This window comes from Tenrec ecaudatus, chromosome 14, assembly GCF_050624435.1.
Source record: "Tenrec ecaudatus isolate mTenEca1 chromosome 14, mTenEca1.hap1, whole genome shotgun sequence".
Lineage (NCBI taxonomy): Eukaryota > Metazoa > Chordata > Mammalia > Afrosoricida > Tenrecidae > Tenrec > Tenrec ecaudatus.
In genome coordinates this window covers 32,846,346-32,860,679 of record NC_134543.1, presented here as the reverse complement: position 1 = coordinate 32,860,679, position 14,334 = coordinate 32,846,346, and the positions used below count along the sequence as shown (strand labels likewise).

Sequence of the window (14,334 nt, the reverse complement as noted above, 5' to 3'; positions counted from 1 at the left end):
CATAACCCGCAGTCTTTTGAGAAGTTAGTTGCTGAAGATTTGGGCTGACAGCACTAATTGTCTCCTGCAGAAGGGTGATTCTCACTGAGGCGCGTCGTTTTGTGGGTCACCCTGGTTTCGCGCCCCAGCCGTCTCTCAGAGCAGATGCCTTGTCCCTGAAGAGCAGGCTGCGTTCCCTTTTTCCCTCCTCTCGCCTTTCTCCCTTGGCCCACAGCTCCCCAAGTCTGCTCTCTCCTCCCTTTCTTTCAAGGCGCCATCAGAGCGATGGCAGTGAGATGGGCCACACCCGCCTGCAGGCCTCGACTAGGGACCTCCGGGCTTCCCCGAAGCCAACGTCCAAGTCCACCGTCCAGGAGGGCCTCAAGAAGCTGATCGACCTGGAAAGCCCAACCCCTGAGTCACAGAAGAATTTTAAGGTACGTCCCAGAGGGCAGGGGTCCGTGACGCACACGCACGCACTCAGAGAAGTCAGGCGTGATGGGGCTGGTCATTGTGATCACCCCTCTCAGAACCCATTGGTTCGGGCTCTTCGTCATCGTCCTGCCCCATGGCCGGCCACCACCCACTGAGTTTCCCAGCCACCGCTGCCTAGAGTGCTATGCCTCTGTTCCAGCTCTCAGAATTCCAGGCTGCACACACCTTCTCTAAAACGGGCCTCCCTCCCCACCTCGTCCCAGACTCTGCTTGCAGGGAGTGCTCGTGTCCCGGGCCTGGCTTTTGGAAAGGTGTGTTCCGTCTCTCCAATGTGGGTGGCCCTCGAAGCCACTTTGGGGTACTGTGCCTCCTCGTGTCTTCCCACATGTGCAAGCATCCTCCAGGCAAGGTCACTGGCACACACTCCTGTGACCAGTCTCCTCAGAATGGACACAGGCGTTTCTGGGACGGGGCCCGAAAGTTCTTCATGACAAGGATGTAGACCCTGCCTTGAGTCCTGGGCTGCCCCAGGAGAAGCATCCCACCCCCACGAGGGCCACGGTAGTCAGTGTCTCAAGTTTCCCATTCTCTGGATTCTTAGCAAAGCGATTCGCAGTCTCGTGAAGGGAACAGAGGCCTTCATTTCAGGAGAAGTTGGAGGCTCAGTTGAAAGCAGAGACCATCTTTCCTGTCCTTGCGTGGTGCCTGGGGGCACTGTGTGGTCGGACAGCCCTGGGCGTTCTAGCGTGGTCGTGTGCTCGCTTACGTGTCGGTGTATGCACGTTCCCTCAGCTCAGTCTCCCCCTGAACTTCAGCATTAGCATGTATACAAATTGAAATGCACTCCCAGAACTACTGGGGAGTTCTGCTGAGAAATCACGGATTTATCAACGTCTTACATCGTGTTAAAGACATAAACATTCGTGATTTCTGTGGCTGTTTTACAAGCAGTTTTCCCCCCGGCTGGGTTTTGGCTGAGGAAGCAAAGCGGAACAGACTTGATTTTGTAAAATGGGGGTGAGCCAAGATGATAACGGGGGCAGGGCTAGTGCTGGTGTAAGCCTTACTAGGCCCGGAGTCTCCTTCTCGGGAGCCCCCAGGGGAGAATGCACATCGCGTGGCCACCAGTGGGAAAGGTGGTGGCTGCCCTCACCGCTTCGAATCCGTGGTGCTCTCCCCGGCCCTGGCAATGATGCGGGCTCCCTGGACCCGACTCCAGAAAGGCTCCGAGGCTCTCATTCCCAGGCTGCGGCCGGTGGTTTTTTCCCATTCTAGTTGTTACTCTGCTCCAACCAATTTTTTTGAAATTCTCATCTGCTCCAATTTTGCTTTGTCAGCCATGCATGAGTAGGACAGTGTGACCCTGTTTTAAAAGCCAGCACTTACCATTTCCCACCCACCCCCTGGGGCACAAGTGGTTTCCTTAACAACCTCGCACAGATAGTGCTGGAAACTTCTTTCTCTGCCCATCAAAAAAACCAACAAAGCGTACTACATTTCTTAAGTGCCGGCAGCTCTCCTCATGAGCGAGTTCGGTTCCTGTCTGTCTTTAAGGGGAATGTGTACATTGAGTCGGAGCAGTTAGATCTGGCTCTTGAGTCAAGTGACTGTCCCAGCCTGTAGTCTGCAGTGCCCTCTCTAAACACGGGCACACATACGACAGGGACACTTCAGGTGCATTTGAACCTCATACGCAGTAATGATATGTTGATGCCCATCACAAAGGAGCGCTCATTTGTTACTACAAGTCATAACACGATCCTCAGTTTTAATGTAGGAGGCTTTGCGGGGGGGGGGGGGGTGTTGGTTCGAAGCGCCAGCTGTACAGTCGTCGGACACTCATGACGGGACCAGCCCCATGCCATGTTTAAAATGAAAATGGCTTCAGGTTTCTCCTTTGAGGTTAGAGGGAAATAAAACTTGCCCTGGAAGGAATCTCTCCTCTGGTTCGGCGGTTTCGTGCTTCTGCTTGATGCACGCAATGGGAATAATTGGAGGCAAATGTCTGCGCTGCCCTGGTTCCAGGTCTTGTGCGTTTATTTCCAAATAGAACGGCTTCTGCGTGGCTATTTGACGCCGGGCGCTCCTTGCTGGGTGAGGCCTGTCTTCCCGAGAAAGGCCCTGCCAGGAAAGGGCATCTACTGGAAAGATCAGGCGCGGGGCCCACTCTGCCATCTCCCGCTTCCTCCCACTCGAGTGGTTGGGTTGCAGGAGAATTCCACTAAGTAGCTTTGCGTGCCTTCTAAGACTCAGTTCCATGCTTTTGAGAAGTCTGCTAGGCCACGCTTGGTTTCTGCGTCAGGCTGCAGGGTTTTAGGGTGACCATCTTTGGGCTGTGGTTCCTGGAACCCCCTTACACGGCCACCACGTTTGCCCTCTTGGAGATCAAGTTCTGTCTAAGACACTCATCACCAGCATATGGCAGGGCCCCTGCCAGGCCCTGAGATACAGTCCACTGGCCTGCAGAGAGGGTGGAGGACAGGGTAGAACCACCCCCGTGGGTGTCTGAGACAGCAACTCGTGACGGGGGGGAGAAAGCCGCCTTGTTTGCCCTCGCAGGTCGCTGGTGGTTTCGAACTGCTGGTAGCCCAGCAAGTCACCATGACGTCACCTGGTCTCCTCCTAAGTAAATGGACAAGAGTCCACCTCCTCCCTGCCTGCCCTCGCGGTTGCTGGGGTAAGGCTTCATAAAGCACGCGGCCCCTGCCCACTCCCTGCCTCCACGTAGCTGGGTCCCCAAGTGCTCGCCTGAAAAATAGGGAAAGGAAACCCCTTTGCTCAAGGCAAGCCAGAGGTGATGGGAAAGATTGGCAGCCGTAGTGAACACAGAGATCTCAGATCTGACTGTATGTATCGCGGCCCTGCAGGACAGAGGAAGTGATCGATCAGGTTTATGGTTTGGGGGTTTTCTTTTTCTCTTTTGAAGGGGGCAGAACTCTCAGGCCATCCCAGGCCCCCTTTTGTAAAGTGAGATGCTGAGCACGCATGTGTTCCCAGTTCTCCTCACTGAAAGCTCACAAAGCCAAGCCTGAGCCCCTTCGCTTGCAGGGCCGTTCCTGAGTGCCATCGATTTCATGCACTGTGAGTTTTAAAGCAGGCACAGTTTCTAGCGAGTCGGCTATACCTGGGGCTTCTTCAGACCACCTTTGGTTGATAAGGAGGCCTGGTGGTGCCGTGGTTACGCGTCGGGCTGCTAGCTCCCAGGTCAGCAATGAGAAACCACCTCCACCTTCGAGGGAGAGAGCGTCCTACCCCAGTGAACAGCGACAGTCTAACGGCACGTCTACCCTGCCTAACTCGACGGCAGAGTGGGGGGTTTTCTGGGTTTTGATCAATCATGTTTTGATATTTCTGCATTAACGGTGCACATGGCATTGTGGGTAGCTTCCACCTGTTTTAACCCTTGGCTTAGCTCACGGAAGCCTGCTAAGGCCTCTAGCACATGAGCGAACGGGGCCTCTGCCCTCTGCATTGGGTCAGGCCCGGCCTCCTCGCAGAGCCGGTGCCGTGGGGACGGCTCAGAAGCTTTCTGCCCGCCCTGACTCAGACCTCCTGCTCACGGGCTCCCCTGCCCCTCACGGTATGGAGCAGGTGTCTGGGAGGCCCCAGGAAGGATTGCCTTGTTACTGTGCAGAAACAGCCATCACTCAGCTGGATGGAGATTTACATGACGTTAAAGTGTCTGCTGATTGTCAAGGGACAGAGTCACTGAAGCTGATGATTTTCAGAAAGAAATCTCAAATCGAATCAAATCTGGTTACCAACGCAGAGAAATGTTACCTCAAAACGCATCTCTCCATAACTGCATGCTTGTCACTTACGCAGCTGATTGGCCCAGTTTCATTTCACACCTGGAAGCCCATCGGCCCAACCCCAGGTTCAAGTGTAGGCTCCACGAAGTCTCAGCGGTGCACATGGGCACACAGGGCAGCACTCGGTTGCTTGTCAAAAGGTCGACAGTCGAGGCTCCCTCCCCAAAGGCACCTTGGAAGAAAGGCCTGATGAAACTGGGGTGGGAGCAGGGTGGGGTCACGGAGCCCTGTGGAGCACAGGTCCACGGCGGTACATCTGAGGTTCTCATGATTCACAATCAACTGGGGAAAGAACACCTTGTGTAGCATCCAAGTGAATGAGAAACACCGTGGTGTGTGGTCCAGTGGACTGTGTGATGCTATGCAAGGCCTTCTATGGCAGACAGGTTTCCGGGGGCTTGCAGACTGAGACAGACTAGGAAGAAGGACTTGGGAATAGTCTTTTAAAATGCCAAACAAAAGTCAGTTGTCTTATAATAAGAGAGACCATTGTTTGATAGGCCCGATGCAGCAGAGTAGAGCAGCCTCTGGGTTTCAGAGACTGTGACTCTTTATGGGAGTAGAAAGCCTCCCCTTTTTCTCCCCCACAAACTCGAAGCCACCCCAAGAACAGCTGGAGAGGAGCCTCCTCCTCAAAGCAGGGTTGACCATGGTGACTTGGGGAGAGGGCCTGGCTCTGAGGAGCTTCATTTGTTGGGAAAAAACAGCTGCAAACACCCACTAACAATTGGGAAGTAGAATCTAGGGAAATTAGAAGTTATCGAAAACAACCATCAAGACTGACAGTCTAGGCAGACGGGAGCTGTGCGGGCCGGGTGTTGGCCCTTTTGAATCGGATATTGACACGTTCCATGCCGTGTAAGTGACAGAGAGGAATGGCATCGCATCGACTGTCACGGAGAATACATTGAGATCTACAGTACAACGCTGTCAGTGATAGATGATCTCCAAACAGCTACAAGATAGGCCAGTGAGTGTGACTGTTGCTCAGATTTAGTCACCAACGACTTGTCCCTGTTTACCCATTCCAAAGAAAGGTGGTCTAGCAGAATGAGGGCCTTCTCAAACAGTATCGTTACTCTTACATATTCCTGAAGACAATTAAACAGAAATTCCAGCAGCACGTAGAAGAGGCTGTGGAACGAAAGACATGCTGCCGGTGTTCACTGGGTCTTGGCTGAAAACAGAATATCAGAAAGTGGCTTACCTGTGTTACTGACTGGCGATGGCAGATGATCATGTAGATCATAACAAATCTTGTCCGGATTGGAGGAAGACTCATTCATAACCCTCAACATGCAAATGACACAACCTTACTTACTGAAAACAAAAGGGATTTGAAGCATTTGCTGAGGAAGATCAGAGGACAGCCCTCAGAGTGAATTATGCTTCAATATTAAAGGAAACAGGAACACTCACAATTTGACCAATAAGCAGCATCATGACAAACAAATAAGGAAAAGTTTCCCGTTGTCAAGGACTTCACCTTTCCCGTACCCACAATCAGCAGCCCTGGAAGCTGCACCCCGAAAGTCAGGTGACGCCACATTGAGCAAATTGCTGCAGAAGACCTCATTAAAGCGCTAGGGAGCAAATGATTTCACCGAGGACTTGGGTGTGCCCGACCCAAACCAAACCGTGGTGTTTTCTGTGTGTGAAAGCTGACCACCGAATACGGCAGACTGGAGAAGAATGGACGCCTTGGGTTTACGGCACAGAATTGTAAATGTACCATGGGAAATACCTTAGACGGACAAACAGTGTGACTCCGTATTTGAAAAAGTACAGTCAGAATGCTCGTTAGAAGTGAGGCTGACAGGACTTTGTCTCACTCACTGTAGATCAGCAGTTCTCAACCTGTGGGTCGGGACCCTTTGGGGGGCGGTGTCAAATGACCCTTTCACAGGGGTTGCCTAGTACATCCTGCCTATCAGATACATACATCACAATTCATCACAGTAGCAAAATGGCAGTGATGAAGTAGCAATGAAAATAATGTTATGGTTGGGGTTCACCACAACGTGGGGAACTGTATGAAAGGGTCGCGGCGTGGGGAAGCTGGAGAACCACTGCTCTAGATAGATGCATTATCAAGAGGGGGACTGGTCCCTGGGAAGGACATCATGCTTGGCAAAGTGGAGAACCAAACCAACCTCACTGCCATCGAGTCGATTCTAATTCACTGTGACCCGATTTGAATTTTCCAGGATGGTAAATCTTCATGGGGCATCAGACCTCTTTCTCCCACCGAGAAGCTGGTCGATTCGAACTGCCAGCGTGGGAGTTAGCAGTTCATCACCTAACCTTGAGCACTACCACGGCTCTCTGGTAACGTAGAGGCTGCGGGAAGAGAAGGCGCGGACTGGAACAGTGGATGCAGCAATTGGACTTAAAGTCCGCCGCGATTGTGAAGATGGGGCAGGGCCAGGCAGCGTTGCCCTCGGTTGTGTGTATTCTCGTTCTGTGTCAAAACCGAGCCCGCACTTGGCACTTGAGTTCACTTCTTTAGATCAGATGCTCCTGGCCCAGCAAGCATCTTTTCACTGGGCAAGCTCCTGAGGGCACCTGCCTCTTCAACCACGGCATCTTTGACTCGTGCCTCCCACGCCATCCCTCTGCCCAGCATGCCGGGCAATCCCTGGAACAGTCCTGAAGAATGGCTTGTCCCCGTTTGAGAAGTCCACAGCTTTTACATGGCTTGGCCAAAGACACAGACTCAGAAAACACCATCTTGGTTGTATCACGTTCTAATTCACGACGCCTTAACTCAGTCCTATTTCTGACTCGTATGTGGTGGAAGGATGGGCTCCAGGCAGCCTGCTGGATCTGCAGGAATGAAGACCCAGAGCTCTGGCTTTGCTCCCCAGCAGGCGGGTGGGGGGCTGAGGGTGGGGACGTGGAGGCCCAGCATGTAACAAAAGGCACATGCGGGTGACTTAGGACACAGGGTTTCCAGGCGAGTGATGTACCTGCCACGGGTGGGTCCTGGGCATTTCTTGTCGGGGCGCCAGAGCTGGATGAGGTGAGGAATAGCTAGAGCGGTGCTGGGTCTCCCACCCTTCGCCACTCCCCGAACCCCACCAAAAAAATGACTTGGGTTTCTGAGCCAGAAAGTTGACTTGTTTTTCTTATATTGTGTTCCATTTTTCAGTTCCATGCGCTCTCCTCTCCTCAGTCGCCTTTCCCCAGCACCCCCACCTCAAGGCGGGCCTTGCACCGGACGCTGTCGGACGAGAGCATCTACAGCGGCCAGAGGGAGCCCCTCTTCCCCTCCAGGGCGTCGCTCCTGGACCAAGCCCTGCCCAACGACGTCCTCTTCAGTAGCACGTACCCTTCTCTCCCCAAGTCTCTCCCGCTGCGGAGGCCGTCTTACACCTTAGGGATGAAGTCCCTGCATGGTAAGTGTCCTTCCAGCCATCACGGCCCCGCCCTGTCGGTGGCCGGGGTCCCCAGAAACAGTGCCCCGCAGTTAGCGTGGACGAGGGGCGGACATTCTGCTCCTGCACTCAGAGGGTCGCAGCTCACCACGCCCTCCCTCTCTGAGCCTCCTGAAATGCCACACCACACAGTCCAGCCGTCCACCTCACTGACCACACGAGTCACCGGGGCGCCCCGGTCCTAGGCCCTCTCCAGACTCAGGTCCAGTCAGGTCAGTTCTGAGGCCCAGCAGCCCGTCCCGACAGCGGGGCTGCTCCCAGGGCTTCAGGCGGCGGAACGCACTCTCGGAGCAGGTTTGCCGTGTTTTCCTCCTGTGGAGTCCAGACCTTCCGCACCGTACCACCAGGCTTCCGACCCCAACCACGACCTGCTGAGTTCACCTCTCCAGAGGGAGTCGTGTGAGAGCTGGCGTTTTTACCACCCGCCCCAGCTGCTCTGTGACCCAGGCGCTATCAGTTAACCCCGTAACAAGCCAGAGACATTGCCGCTCCTTTCTTGCGCCGGCTCTGGTGTAGACCCCTCCTGTGTTGACTCGCTCATTCACGCAAGTTTCCGGGCAGAGGTGATTGACCGCGGTCTTTCCCAGGGTTCATGGAGGCCTGGCTGGCTTGCTCTGGGACTCGGGCGTCAGAGTTCTTGTCCTTTCTTCCCTCGTCCTCGGGTCGACGGCCATCCTCACGGCCGTGGCCCGGCAGAGCAGGCAGCTCACATCGTGGTCATTGGTTACAGTTAACCCAAACAATGGGTTGGTGTTGATGTCGCATGTCATCAAAGAGGTTCCAGTTCATAACTCCCTCATGTGCCACCGGAAGGGACTGCGCCTCCATTCTGCCCTGCTCCCTCCGAATTACGTGGCTGTTGTCTGTCTCTGTCCACGTCCAGCCCAGCCATTCCCTTTCTTGCTCCCTGCATCATTCTTGAGTTCCTACCCTGACCGCAGGAAGGTTCCTCCCGCCCCTCCATCCTGCTCTGTGCTCCACTATCTCCAATCCCCTGCTCCCCCTTCTCCCAGTGTGACTGTTTGCTCTCTGCCCCAGGCCAGCAGTCACTCTGACAGTGGCCTGTCTGCCCACCTTCCCTGCCGACCCCACCTCCCCGCACGCCTCTGTTGCCTTTGCCAAGAAAAGAACCGCGCACTTGTGAGCATGTGGCAGGTCCTAGGCCCAGTCCAGAAGGAGCTTTTACATTCTGGAGCCAAGAATATGGCAGGGTTGTATGGGGGGCAGGGGGCAGGCCGGCTGCTGGTAGCATCAGCTTCTCCGTGTGGAAATTTGGGCCCAGAGAAAAGGCTGGGAGATTTCAGTGGCATACAAAATTGCTTGTTCCGTTCCCTTGCCCTTGGTGTGAGCAGCCTAAACGGAGTTGAGCGTTTAATATCTTGCAGTATTTTTTTCTTTCCATTCACTCATAATTTTGCTAATTTAAAGCACATTAATAACTAGCAGCTGCACTTCAAAGCAGCCCTTTATGTAATTTGAAAGGGAAACAAGTACTAAATATACTCGGGTTTCCCGGCTGGCATAATTGACAAAAGTTTTTAACTCCTTGTGAACAGGTATTTCGGGAGCTGCTTTGCTGACTTTTTAAGCCAAGAATGTGGCCCATTTGCAGGGGTTTTTTTAATGTGACAGTCACATTCCGAGAGTCTCCCTTCCCACAGACATGCATGCTGCCGCTGCCCCCACCCCCACCCCTCCGAGGAAGTTTGCATCTCAGGGGCCACCAAGCTGCTGACCTCTCAGCCTTCCCTCTTTGCCCTTGGCCACCTCTTAGGTGAACCTTCATTGTGCATAGGCTCAGCAGAGATGAGCGATTCGGACACCACTGAGGATGGCTTAATACCTTTCTTCAACAAACTGTCACCCAGAAGAGGCTTGGGATGTTAGACCACTGTCCTCCAGGCGTGGTTCACAGAGTTGCCAGCCTGGTAGCTGTGTGTCCTTTGGCGGAGAATGCCCACACAGCCCTCCCACCACCTGCCTGGGTCAGTGCCTTGTGTGGGACATGCTAGTCTCCCTCCCATTGCCTGACTGGAGTCCCACAGCCACGCTGGGCACAAGCAGACTGCAGGCACCTCTGACCAATAAATAGCCTGAGTCCCCAGCAGGAGGGAGGATGGGTCAGATCCCAGCCCCCACAGCCTGGTGGGCTGGAGGGGCCAGCTGCCTCCTGGTACAAAGCAGGCCCATCATCCCCTTGAGCAGGCATGAACACGTGTCCATTCCAGCACCCTGCTCCCTGCTGCACGACGCTTCTCTTCCCACTCAGAGTCCCCAAGGCCCCACTGCAGAGAGGCAGCTGGGCGACACTAACCTTCCGTCCCTCGTGCTGTTGGCAGTGGGTGGGAGGAAGCCAGTTCCTAGTTCAGGTCAGGGCGAGCATGCCCCCCACTGGCCTGCTAGTCTGGAAAATGTCCCCAGGGACCAGTGTATCCTTCCACATGCCACCCAGGAGCCTTGGTAGCACTGTATGGTAAGCGTCACACCGCTCCGCAGGAGGAAGGGCCAGCCCTGGAAAGCTGAGGGAGCAGCTCTACCCTGCCCTGCTGGGACTGGGTTCTGTGGGGCGTTTTTTGTCTCTTAGCTAGCCGGAAGTTGAGTGGTTCTCCCATGGGTGTAATCTGATACCCGTCCCTTCCTGTAGGAGAATTCTCCGCCTCCGACAGCTCCCTCACTGACATGCAGGAGACCCGAAGGCAGCCCATGCCGGACCCTGGCCTGATGCCCTTGCCCGATGCAGCTGCAGATCTGGACTGGTCCAACTTGGTGGATGCAGCCAAAGCCTATGAGGGTGAGTCTCCTGGGAAGTCAGACTGGGAGCGGAGGAGCGGCCGCCACGAGCTGCTGGTCAGCGCGCTCTCGGGAATGCTGGAAGTGGCGGCCAACCGGCTACTGGTTTAGAGGGAACTCGACAGGGCTGCCAAAGTCAGGCAACCCAGAAGCTGTCCAGGACTGTCCTAGTCACCCGGTGCTGCCCTGACAGTGCCACGCCAAGGGTGGCTTTCACGGTGGTGGGAGGGCGGGTGTTATGCTCTCGGTTCTGGAGGCTAGGAATCTGAGTTCAGGGTGCTGGCTCTTGGAGAAAGCTTTCTCCCAAGGGAGGTCCTAGCTCTTCCGCTTCTGCTTCCTGGTTCCATTCGTGGAGGTCTCCACATACCTCGGCCCCGGCCTGGCCCCGTCTCTTTCTTCCTCACCGTGCGTCCTCTCATGTACGCTGCAGAAGAGATGCGCTGTGCGTGAACCCCACCTCGTGAACACAGTAGCAGCAACCCCTTCCCAAATGGAGTGATAAACAGAAGAAGACAGGTTAAGGTTTACGGCACACATTTTGGGGGAAACATCACGCAGCCCATAACATTCCACCCTGTGGCCTCCCCACATTCATACCCTGGCCACACGCAAAGCATATTCACACTCTGATCACATCGTCCCCCAAAGTCTTAACACCAAGTTCAAAATCGTCCCTTCTGAGCTGTCGAAATCAAGTCTGGATGAGACTTCAGATGTATATCTCCCTGGGGTAAAATTCCTCTTCATTGGAGAGCCTGCGATTTCTAGGTTAGATATTATTTATTTCCAAAGTACAAGGGCAGCAGAGGCACAAGGAAGCCATGTCGGTTATTGGTGAGCGAAACCAGAAGAAGAGGGATGGCAGGCACCAAACTCACTCCCGAGTCCATACCGACCCTGAGTGAGCCAGTAGGACAGACTAGAACTGCCCCTTTGAGTGTTCAAGTTTATCCATTTTTTTAAATCATTTTATTGGGCTCGTGCAACTCTTAACACAATCCATACATACGTACATCCATTGTGTCAAGCACCTTTGTACACTTGTTGCCATCATCATTCTCAAAACATTTGCTTTCTACTTGAGCCCTTGGTATCAACTCCTCATTTTTTCCCCTCCTCCTCATCCACTCCTCCTCATGACTATCAAATTTCACAGGAGTAGAAAGCCTCATCTCTTGTGGAGCAGCTGATGGTTTTGAACTGCTGAAGTTGCAGTTAGCAGCCCAACACAACTCCTCACTATACCACCAAACAAGGGAGTCTAAAACCTAGCAGAACACATTACATTCACTCTCCAGACTTGAAACTAATCTCTTCTCGGAGACCAGCTGGACCTTGACTTTGACCTCCAGACTGGGTGTTGGCCAGGCCTTCTGGATTTTGGGCAGAGACCCCTCCACCCTGGATTTCAACTGCAGCTTCCAGGCCCTCGGAGACTCGTTGACTTTATTCTCAGTTCATCCGAGTGGTGCCTCTGCTCCGTGGAGGCTCCGGAGCAAGCCCCATGCATCTTCATGACAGCCTCTTGGAGACCTACAGCCGTGGCCTCATCCTTTGAGTTCCACGAGACCATGACCTTACAGAGAAGGCCCTGTGTCCTATACTGCTCCCAGCGGTTCTGCTGATCTCCAGGCTGCTCCAGGCTGGTCCAGTTCTTTTCTGGAAGGGCAACAGCTGTAACGACAGAAGCCTGTTTCTTGCCTCTAGAATGTCTAGCGTTCTTCCCTTTTGTTCGTTCTCTGTCCCCTTCAGCCCAAGATGATGAGGGCTCTTCCTGGGGTGATTGGTTAGATCCATCTGTCACAGACGCAGCCTCTTTACCAGAGGATTGTGCGATCACATCACTGGTGGGCGTTCTAGGACCTAAGTCCTTAGTTTGTAAAACAAAATCTTAAGGAGATGCCACACAGCTCAGCTTGCTCAGCTGACGCATCAGCCAGATACCAAAGTTTACCATTTACCAGGTCTTCTCTCCACCAACATTTGAACATAATTCAAACAAATTCTTTGCTTAAGAAACACTGCCCTTCCTCCATTGTCCAATTGCACATTCATCCTTCTTTTTAAAGTCTCCCCAGAAGCAAATTCAAAGTCCATGTTTCTGGCAACCTTCTGTTGAAGATACACAAATAGCTACTGTAGGACAAGGGTGAGCTATCTGTCTATATATCTCTCTATCCCCTTGGCTCTCTCTTCATTTTACACTTTCACCAGAATTGCCTTTTATAGATCCATAATTCTACCAACAATCTCTTCAAGGAAATCTATGATTTTATGTTCAAATACCTTCCAACTCTCCAGTCTCCACTCATCACCCAATTCCAAAAAATGCTTCCACATTTTAAGTAGCCGTTTACGTGGCTCGGCAGCCCACTCTCCCAGCACCAAGCCTGCCTTAGTTATCTCGGAAACCACACGCGGACTGCTTCAGCGAGCACACGGACTGTCCCCAGGCCAGGAGACCTTCAGCGAGCACACGGACTGTCCCCCAGGCCAGGAGACCTTCAGCGAGCACATGGACTGTCCCCCAGGCCAGGAGACCTTCAGCGAGCACACGGATTGTCCCCCAGGCCAGGAGACCGTCAGCGAGCACACGGATTGTCCCCCAGGCCAGGAGGCCTTCAGCGAGCACACGGACTGTCCCCCAGGCCAGGAGACTAGTGTTCAGGGTGCTGGCTCGAGGCGAAGGCTTCGCCCCTTTGTCGGCTCCTGCGGGAGATCCTCATCTCCTCAGCTTCTCATTCCTGGTTCCTTAGAGGCTACATGTGTCTTGGCATCACTCTTTCTCCCATATGATGGTTTGTTTAATCTCTTATAGATCAAAAAAGAGGTGGAAGCAAAACACTAGATAATCTTGCCTTATTAACATAACAGAATCCACAGGCAGAGATTTTGCTGTTTATAACACGTTTGGCAGCGGATTGGGGGGGCATCATTCAAACTACCATGACCAAACCCTATTGTCCCCTCAGTGCTTATCAGCTGGTGGCAATGCCCCTGTACCAAATGGATTGCTTAAGGGTCAATCTGCTGGTCACTGTCCTGCAGACAAAATGACAGAAGTTTTGCTCTTTTGATGAGAGATTTTTTTATTTCATTTTGTTTCCCCAGCTCAGGTTTTAAATTGGTTCATTTTGAAACACAGGTGGTTAGCGCCGGTTAACTTTAGACACGCTTAGGTTAAAGCCCGCCACGTGGCCAGGCCTCTTAAGAAAACCTGCTTCCAGAGACAGCAAGAAGCTGCTGCTGAGTCTTTCGCTGCTTTTACATCATCACTAAGTGGCACGCCTTGGTCTGTTAACTTGGCGCAAGGCCTGTTCCCTGCGAAGCATGTTGTAGACTGTGACTTGGATGAGTCAGCGGGGTGGTGGGGGGTGGGGGGAACTAGGAATTGCTTCCTGACAACTCCTTCTCAGAGGGCAGTTGCGGCTGAAAGAAGCGTGTTTTCCTCGTGGGTGGGAGCTCAGGTTTCCATCGTCTCTGTGCACTGAAGGGGAGTGGACTGTCCCTGGGCCACTCACTCACTTTGAGGGACACTGCCCAGGGATACGGCTCTAAAGTTCTGAATGGTTTCTTGTCTCCTCTGCAGTCCAGAGAGCCTCGTTCTTTGCTGCTAACGATGAAAACCACCGGCCCCTGAGTGCTGCGTCCAACAGTGATCAGCTTGAGGACCAGGCTCTGGCCCAGAGGAAGTCTTACAGCAGGTTGGTCACCCCGTGGCGAGGGTCAGCGCCCTGCGGCACGCGCCAGACCCACTGTTGACGGCAGATGTGGGGGAAGAGGAGATGGAGACCGCGTGGATTAGCTGCACGAAGCCCACCCTTCACATTTTAGTGTAACATAATGCTGTAAACGCAATTAAACGCTTCTTGATGACCTAA

At 53.5% G+C, this 14,334-nt stretch overlaps 1 protein-coding gene across 24 annotated transcripts in view; it reads left to right on the top strand.

Annotated features, from left to right (window-relative positions):
* Positions 1 to 14,334, top strand: part of SIPA1L1 (signal induced proliferation associated 1 like 1) — a 335,625-nt gene that overhangs the window by 317,646 nt on the left and 3,645 nt on the right. For all 24 annotated transcript variants that reach the window (XM_075531736.1, XM_075531745.1, XM_075531744.1 and 21 more), the window contains 4 exons: positions 251 to 416; positions 7,378 to 7,624; positions 10,308 to 10,454; positions 14,043 to 14,157. In XM_075531736.1, the coding sequence (XP_075387851.1) occupies positions 251 to 416; positions 7,378 to 7,624; positions 10,308 to 10,454; positions 14,043 to 14,157 (675 nt within the window). The remainder of the gene's footprint in view (positions 1 to 250; positions 417 to 7,377; positions 7,625 to 10,307; positions 10,455 to 14,042; positions 14,158 to 14,334) is intronic.